Genomic DNA, 8,813 nt, shown 5'->3' with positions numbered 1-8,813 from the left:
AGAGGCGGCAGGCCGAGGGGAGGAGCGCCGAGCGGCAGAGGCGGCAGGCCGAGGGGAGGAGCGCCGAGCGGCAGAGGCGCCAGGCCGAGGGGAGGAGCGCCGAGCGGCAGCCGGTGTGACGCGTGGAGCCGCCCGGCGGGGACGCAGCTCGCAGACCGGCCTTCGCCAGGTGCGCTGCCTTCCCTGCCAGGCATCCCGCGTCCCCATCTGCTTTCCCCGAAGGCGCCCGGGGACTGCGGCGGGGTCACTCCGGAGGGAGGGAGGGCTGGTTCGTGGGCGCCTGAGTGGGCCTCGCCTGCTTCCCTTTCCGACCTCCCCGCCTGAGAGAGGGCGCCGGCGGGCGGGCGGGCGGTGCGCTGGGCCTGCGGAGAGGGGCTCCCCTTCCTCCCCCGGCCTCTTCCCGGCAATCAGGGCCGTTTCGTTGGGTTTCAGGCTCGAGGGAGAGTCAGCAGCTGCCGGGAGCCACCATGGGGGATGAACTGACCGCCCAGGAGAAGCTTCACCTCATCACCCGGAATTTGCAGGTACTCGGCTTGGGGGGGGGTTGTGAAGAAGGGGCGGAGGCCCTCGGGGGGCAGGAAGAAAGCAGCCCTGAGAGGCCTCAAGCGCTGCCCTGGGAGAGGGGAAAAGTCCCGCTTCCTCCCTGGAGCCGCCCAGCTGATCAATGACTCTGGCTGGCCTGCCATTTCAAAAGCATAAAACAATAAAAAGCATTTTAAAAACAATAAAAACGGCCAAAATAAACAGGCACACAGCAGCCAAAGTATCTGGCCGCTTTTACACAGGGGTCCCCAACCTTGGTCCCTTTAAGGCTTGTGGACTTCAACTCCCAGAGTTTCCTCAGCCAGCCTTGCTCTATTATTGGCCAGCTTTGCTGGCTGAGGGACTCTGGGAGTTGAAGTCCACAAGCCTTAAAGGGACCGAGGTTGGAGGCCCCTGGCTTAACAGTAACTGTTCACCTGTGGTAGTGATTTCATTTAGAAATATAGATACACCAAACCCTTTGAATAATGTTTTCTTTTTTGAGGCTTCTGAAAAATAGATAATATGCAGGCTGGGACCTCCCCTTTCACGATGACCTAAATGTGAAGTGATTTAGGTCAGAGGTCCCCAACCTTGGTCCCTTTAAGACTTGTGGACTTCAACTCCCAGAGTTCCCTCAGCCAGCTTTGCTGGGATTTGAGTGCTGGGAGTTGAAGTCCGCCAGGTTTAAAGTGGCCAAGGTTGGAGACCCCTGCACGAGCAAGAGACCCTGTGCCATTTCAGACACGTGCCTGTCCAGTCCAGGGGTCTCCAACCTCAGTCCCTTTAAGTCTTCTGGACTTCAACTCCCAGAGTTGAAGTCCACAAGTCTTAAAGGGACTGAGGTTGGAGACCCCTGGCTTAACAGTAACTGTTCACCAAACCCTTTGAATAGTGTTTTCTTTTTTGAGACTTCTGAAAAATAGACAATACGCAGGCTGGCACCTCCTCTTTCATGATGACCTAAATGTGAAGTGATTTAGGTGGTAGAGACAAAATGAGGAGGGTGGGGGCTGCAGCCTCAGAGCAGGGGTCTCCAACCTCAGTCCCTTTAAGACTTGTGGACTTCAACTCCCAGAGTTTCCTTAGCCAGCTTTGCTCTATTATTTGCCAGCTTTGCTGGCTGTGAGACCCTGGGAGTTGAAGTCCACAAGTCTTAAAGGGACTGAGGTTGGAGATCCCTGCCTCAGAGGATTAGCCATATTGTTAGCTTCTTTTATCCTGCCTTTCCCCCCCTAAACTCTTATTTCAACTATACATAGACTTACAACCACAATTGAGAACAGAAATTCAGTTGTAAGTGAGGCCCTTGTTAAGTGACTCATGTGGAATTTTACAATCCTTTTTTTACTATGGTTGTTAAGTGAATCATGATCGTTGTTAAGTGAATTGTGGAGTCATGTCAATCAGACTTCCCCATTGACTTTGCTTGCTGGAAGCCAACTGGAAAGTCAGAAATGGTGATCACGTGACTTCAGGACACTACAATTGTTGTAAATACATGCTGGTTGCTAAACACCCACATTTTAATCACTACTGTGGGGGTGCTGCATTGGTTACAACCAGGGGTAGTCAACCTTTTTATACCTACTGCCCACTTTTGTATCTCTGTTAGTAGTAAAATTTTCTAACCGCCCACCGGTTCCACGGTAATGTGCCATGTATTGTCTTCTGCGCATGCCTCTCATGCATCGTAGATTGGGTTTGGGGGGGGCGCCGGCTACCAGCTCTGCTTGTCTGTTATAGCTGGGTGGTGTGGGGGGAGATGCAGAAGCTATTCTGGGACAAGGCTCTTTTGTTTGCGGTCGCAATATAGCGCCGTTTAGTTTCACTTAGGTAACGTGAACTAAACTTATGCGCGGGCGATACAAATAGTATATTTTCAGAAATTTAAATTGTCATAGAGAATTTTTTGAAAATCTAATGAAAATGTTTTTAAATAATGCTATGAATTTTTTTTAAAAAGTCAATTAAATTAAAAGAAAGGAAAGTGCTTCAGTATTGGACAAAACCCCTACCGCCCACCATGAAAGCTGGAATGCCCACTAGTGGGCGGTAGGGACCAGGTTGACTACCACTGGTTACAACCAACAAGGACTGGTTGTAAGTCACATTTTTCACTGCTTACAACCACAATTGAGACCAATATTTTTTTTTTTGTTAAGCGGAGTGGTTGATAAATGAGTCACATCCAATCTTACGACTTTTTGGCCATGATTGTTAAATGAATCCATCTTCCCCAATTGACTTGGCTTACCAGATGCCAGCTGGGAAGGTCAGAAATGGCAATCGCATGACCCCAGGATGATGCAAGTGTCAGAAATACATGTTGGATGCCAAGCAACCAAATTTTGATTATGTGACCTTGGGAATGCTGGGTCACTTGTAAGTGCGAAGATTGATTGTAAGGTCACATTTTTCAGTGCTGTTGTAACTTTAGTCAATAAATAAATGGTTGTAAATTGAGGACTACTTGTACAAATCAGTATTTTAACAGTTGGGGTGGGGAGGGGGAAAAGCTTTTTTGTTGGTGATGATGTTGGGTATGTGGGAAGTTGAAAAGCCAGGTGGGGTCATCCAGGAATCTTCAGTATGTTCTCCTAAGTCACTCTGTGGTGGTAACTTATTCCTCTGAAGGAACCTGGTCCTGACAACAGTTCCCCAGTTTCCCAGGCATTCCGGTCCTGTGTGGGGCCTTCATCCTATCCAAGGGCTCCATAACAGAGAAACAGGCATTCCTCAACAAACAAGCTGCTTGGGAAAGGTGGTATAAATAGCAGTTGGAAATTGACCGAGAAGCCATCTGTGTAAGGAAGGACATACAGAGAAAATATGGCTCTTGTTTAGAGCCTGTCTCTCCCGTGTGGAGAGCAATGGATGTGATGGCAGAGACCGTATGGTGCAGGACGGACGGGAAGAAGAAGTTGGAGAATGTTGATGAGGGCCAGGAGTGTTTGGTGGAGATGCCACAGCAGCCAAAGGTTCAGTGGCTGACTAGAGCAGGGGTTTCCAACCTTGGCAACTTTAAGACTTGTGGACTTCAACTCCCAGAATTCCAACTCTGGGAGTTGAAGTCCACATGTCTTAAAGTTGCCAAGGTTGGAGACCCCTGGACTAGAGCAGCTTTGGCTGGAGATGGTGGGGGTGTGTGTGTGGAAGGAGCAAGATCAGAAATCTCAGATGGATGCAGCCGCAGCATCTAGAGAAGATCAGACAGAGCCCATAGGAAAGACTGGGGGAAATAGAGGTAGTGCTTGACTTACAACAGTTCATTTAGTGACTGTTCAAAGTTACAATGACATTGAAAAAAGTATGATTTTTTCATACTTAGAACCATTGCAGCATCCCCATAGTCACATAAATAAAAGTTTGGCCGCTTGGCAACTGGCATGTATTTATGATGGTTGCAGTGTCCCAGGATCATGTGATCACTTTTTGTGACTTTCTGACAAGCAAAATCAATGGGAAGCTAGATTCATTTAACAGCTGTGTTACTAACTGAACAACTGCAGTGATTCACTTAACAATGATTCACTTAATCATGGTGGCAAGAAAGGTTGCAAAATGGGGCAAAACTTAACTGTCTCGCTTAGCAAGAGAAATTTTGGGCTCAATTGTGGTCATAAGTCAAAGACTACCTGTAAAAGGCACAGTGTCAGTTAAGGGCTCTTTTCCTTTTTCCCGCCCCTTCCCGAGTTTTGAAAAAGCTTTAGAGCTTTGGCAAGATTTAAGCTTTCGAATTACATGAGACTCATTTTCAGGTAGGTTATCGGAAAGGCTGTATTATTCAGCCAGCACTATAAAGATTTTAAGACAGACCCTCTCAGTCACACTAGAAATCTGTGTTGCGATCAAAAAAGGTGAGTGCAGAATGCAGAAATGCCATGGACAGTCTTCCCTGATTCTGCTGCTTGTCTGCTGCAGGGCTGAGCAGATGATGGCAGCAGCGATGAGGTCTCACTTCTTGCTCTCTGCAGGGGTCAGAGAATGTAATGTGGTGGGATCTGTGGCTGATGTAGGAAGGTAAAGTTAATAGCAGTTAGCTAGGGATCCCTGAAGGGGGGGAAACGATGGAGACTGACCTTCCTAAATCCCTGAAGTGCTTATCTCAAGAGAGGCTTATCTCAAGAGAGGCCTGGCAAGACTAGCAGCAACAAAGAAACTTCTCTGATGAGCTCAAGGTGTCATTCTGCTTCCTTGTGCCTGGCAGGGAAGAGCCACGATCGGATCCCTTGGGCTTCCAGGCAGCTTCAGTTATTTCTTGTGCAAGTCTTGGGGTTTTGTGGATGTTGGCCTTGGGAAGAGTTCTTGGGAAAAGAAGACATTTAATCTTGACTTTTGGTAAAATTTCTACTTCCAGCAGACGTTCTAAACAATCCTATTTGTTTGCAGGAGGTTCTTGGAGAGGATAAATTGAAAGCCATCCTGAAAGAGCGGGAGCTGAAGATTTACTGGGGGACAGCCACGACGGGCAAGCCTCACATCGCCTACTTCGTGCCCATGTCCAAGATCGCAGACTTCCTCAAGGCCGGCTGTGAGGTTAAGCCAACTCTGCCTTTGCTTTGCATCCTTAGGGGGGAGTCAAGTGGTTGCGGGCACCGTAGCCGGAAGGGCCTGTGGAATATTAGAGATCTCTGGAGAGGGAGACATGTGCAAAGCTGGCTGGGGAATTCTGGGAGTTGATGTCCACCCACTTTAAAGCTGCCAAGATTAAGAAACACTGTCCTACTGTGTCTTCTTGGGCCTCTCCCCATGTGTGCCTCTGAGTCACTAGAAAACCACACCGAGCTGTATCTCTTTGGGTGGGAAGGGAAGAAGAGGCAGAAGAATACTCTGTACCTTGATAAAGGAACGTCTCTTGACTCGTGGGCGCAATCATCTCATTTCCTTCAACCAAACTGTTTAAACCAGGGGTCTCCAACCTTGGTCCCTTTAAGACTTGGGGACTTCAACTCCCAGAGTCCCTCAGCCAGCAAAGCTGGCTGAGGAACTCGGGGGTTTGAAGTCCCCAAGTCTTAAAGGGACCAAGGTTGGAGACCCCTGGTTTAAACTGTGGACCAAAACTCACAACTGCATGGGAATCCTAAATTCTAGGGAATTAACTCCCGAATCACCTCCTGTTCTCAGGATTTTTATTCCTTAGGTAGAATTTGCTGCAGTTGGTAATGATAGTGATCATTGGGCAGCTGTATATAATAGATGGGATTGTGATTTTTGTAGGTTTTGGGAAGGGTTGAGCCTTTAAGGATTCTCAGTCCAGTTGGTGGCGGTGGGAGTGGCCCTCTGCAGTGTGAGGTTGGTAGACTCTGCAGGGCTTTCAGGGTGAACAGCCCTTGACTCTGAATCCTTTTCTCTCTGGGGATTTGGAGGGAAGAACAAGGTTAGCCTTCCCCCACTTTTTCCGTACAAGGCCAACAGTGGGAATCAGGTGAAAACCCATCCATCTCTGGCCCCAGAACTGCCCAGAGTGGGTGGGGGGAGTCTTTGCCTACTTTGGGGGTGGTTTAAGAAGGATGCCTCGGAGTTGTGCGTTCTCTTCAAATCCTCTCATCCTCCAATCATTTTGGTTTTGGCTTTAAGGGTAGGGGGATTTTCTGACTTCACAGACTCACACGCACACACATACACACACACACACCTGGGCCAGGGAAGAGACATTACCTCCCCTTGCCTCACCGAAAAGACAGCAGCCCATATGACACCCCCCCCCACACACACATACTTTGTCTCTCAGGTGACCATTCTGTTCGCTGATCTCCATGCCTACCTAGACAACATGAAGGCTCCGTGGGAACTTTTGGAATTGCGTACTCAGTATTACGAGGGGGTCATTAAGGCAATGCTGGAGAGCATCGGTGTGCCTCTGAGTCACTAGAAAACCACACCGAGCTGTATCTCTTTGGGTGGGAAGGAAGAAGAGGCAGAAGAATACTCTGTACCTTGATAAAGGAACGTCTCTTGACTCGTGGGCAATCATCTCATTTCCTTCAACAAACTGTTTAAACCAGGGGTCTCAACCTTGGTCCTTTAAGACTTGGGGACTTCAACTCCCAGAGTCCCTCAGCCAGCAAAGCTGGCTGAGGAACTCTGGGGTTTGAAGTCCCCAAGTCTTAAAGGGACCAAGGTTGGAGACCCCTGGTTTAAACTGTGGACCAAAACTCACAATTGCATGGGAATCCTAAATTCTAGGGAATTAACTCCCGAATCACCTCCTGTTCTCAGGATTTTTATTCCTTAGGTAGAATTGGCTGCAGTTGGTAATGATAGTGATCATTGGGCAGCTGTATATAATAGATGGGATTGTGATTTTTGTAGGTTTTGGGAAGGGTTGAGCCTTTAAGGATTCTCAGTCCAGTTGGTGGCGGTGGGAGTGGCCCTCTGCAGTGTGAGGTTGGTAGACTCTGCAGGGCTTTCAGGGTGAACAGCCCTTGACTCTGAATCCTTTTCTCTCTGGGGATTTGGAGGGAAGAACAAGGTTAGCCTTCCCCCACTTTTTCAGTACAAGGCCAACAGTGGGAATCAGGTGAAAACCCATCCATCTCTGGCCCCAGAACTGCCCAGAGTGGGTGGGGGGAGTCTTTGCCTACTTTGGGGGTGGTTTAAGAAGGATGCCTCGGAGTTGTGCGTTCTCTTCAAATCCTCTCATCCTCCAATCATTTTGGTTTTGGCTTTAAGGGTAGGGGGATTTTCTGACTTCACAGACTCACACGCACACACACACCTGGGCCAGGGAAGAGACATTACCTCCCCTTGCCTCACCGAAAAGACAGCAGCCCATATGACACCCCCCCCACACACATATTTTGTCTCTCAGGTGACAATTCTGTTCGCTGATCTCCATGCCTACCTAGACAACATGAAGGCTCCGTGGGAACTTTTGGAATTGCGTACTCAGTATTACGAGGGGGTCATTAAGGCAATGCTGGAGAGCATCGGTGTGCCTCTGAGTCACTAGAAAACCACACCGAGCTGTATCTCTTTGGGTGGGAAGGGAAGAAGAGGCAGAAGAATACTCTGTACCTTGATAAAGGAACGTCTCTTGACTCGTGGGCGCAACCATCTCATTTCCTTCACCCAAACTGTTTAAACCAGGGGTCTCCAACCTTGGTCCCTTTAAGACTTGGGGACTCCAACTCCCAGAGTCCCCCAGCCAGCAAAGCTGGCTGAGGAACTCGGGGGTTTGAAGTCCCCAAGTCTTAAAGGGACCAAGGTTGGAGACCCCTGGTTTAAACTGTGGACCAAAACTCACAACTGCATGGGAATCCTAAATTCTAGGGAATTAACTCCCGAATCACCTCCTGTTCTCAGGATTTTTATTCCTTAGGTAGAATTTGCTGCAGTTGGTAATGATAGTGATCATTGGGCAGCTGTATATAATAGATGGGATTGTGATTTTTGTAGGTTTTGGGAAGGGTTGAGCCTTTAAGGATTCTCAGTCCAGTTGGTGGCGGTGGGAGTGGCCCTCTGCAGTGTGAGGTTGGTAGACTCTGCAGGGCTTTCAGGGTGAACAGCCCTTGACTCTGAATCCTTTTCTCTCTGGGGATTTGGAGGGAAGAACAAGGTTAGCCTTCCCCCACTTTTTCCGTACAAGGCCAACAGTGGGAATCAGGTGAAAACCCATCCATCTCTGGCCCCAGAACTGCCCAGAGTGGGTGGGGGGAGTCTTTGCCTACTTTGGGGGTGGTTTAAGAAGGATGCCTCGGAGTTGTGCGTTCTCTTCAAATCCTCTCATCCTCCAATCATTTTGGTTTTGGCTTTAAGGGTAGGGGGATTTTCTGACTTCACAGACTCACACGCACACACACACCTGGGCCAGGGAAGAGACATTACCTCCCCTTGCCTCACCGAAAAGACAGCAGCCCATATGACACCCCCACACACATATTTTGTCTCTCAGGTGACCATTCTGTTCGCTGATCTCCATGCCTACCTAGACAACATGAAGGCTCCGTGGGAACTTTTGGAATTGCGTACTCAGTATTACGAGGGGGTCATTAAGGCAATGCTGGAGAGCATCGGTGTGCCTCTGAGTCACTAGAAAACCACACCGAGCTGTATCTCTTTGGGTGGGAAGGAAGAAGAGGCAGAAGAATACTCTGTACCTTGATAAAGGAACGTCTCTTGACTCGTGGGCAATCATCTCATTTCCTTCAACAAACTGTTTAAACCAGGGGTCTCAACCTTGGTCCTTTAAGACTTGGGGACTTCAACTCCCAGAGTCCTCAGCCAGCAAAGCTGGCTGGGGAATTCTGGGAGTTGATGTCCACCCACTTTAAAGCTGCCAAGATTAA

At 48.8% G+C, this 8,813-nt stretch overlaps 1 protein-coding gene across 1 annotated transcript in view; it reads left to right on the top strand.

The window, feature by feature from the left end:
* The first annotated feature begins 25 nt into the window (after nucleotides 1–25).
* YARS1 (tyrosyl-tRNA synthetase 1) overlaps nucleotides 26–8,813 on the top strand; it is a 32,914-nt gene continuing 24,126 nt past the window's right edge. The window contains exons 1-3 of the mRNA XM_058195446.1: nucleotides 26–169; nucleotides 433–524; nucleotides 4,915–5,061. Coding sequence (XP_058051429.1) covers nucleotides 468–524; nucleotides 4,915–5,061 — 204 coding nt within the window. The 5' untranslated portion in view covers nucleotides 26–169; nucleotides 433–467. The remainder of the gene's footprint in view (nucleotides 170–432; nucleotides 525–4,914; nucleotides 5,062–8,813) is intronic.

Source organism: Ahaetulla prasina, chromosome 10 (assembly GCF_028640845.1).
Source record: "Ahaetulla prasina isolate Xishuangbanna chromosome 10, ASM2864084v1, whole genome shotgun sequence".
Taxonomy (NCBI): domain Eukaryota; kingdom Metazoa; phylum Chordata; class Lepidosauria; order Squamata; family Colubridae; genus Ahaetulla; species Ahaetulla prasina.
Note: the sequence above shows the minus strand (reverse complement) of the source record. Positions and strands in the feature narration are given on the sequence as shown.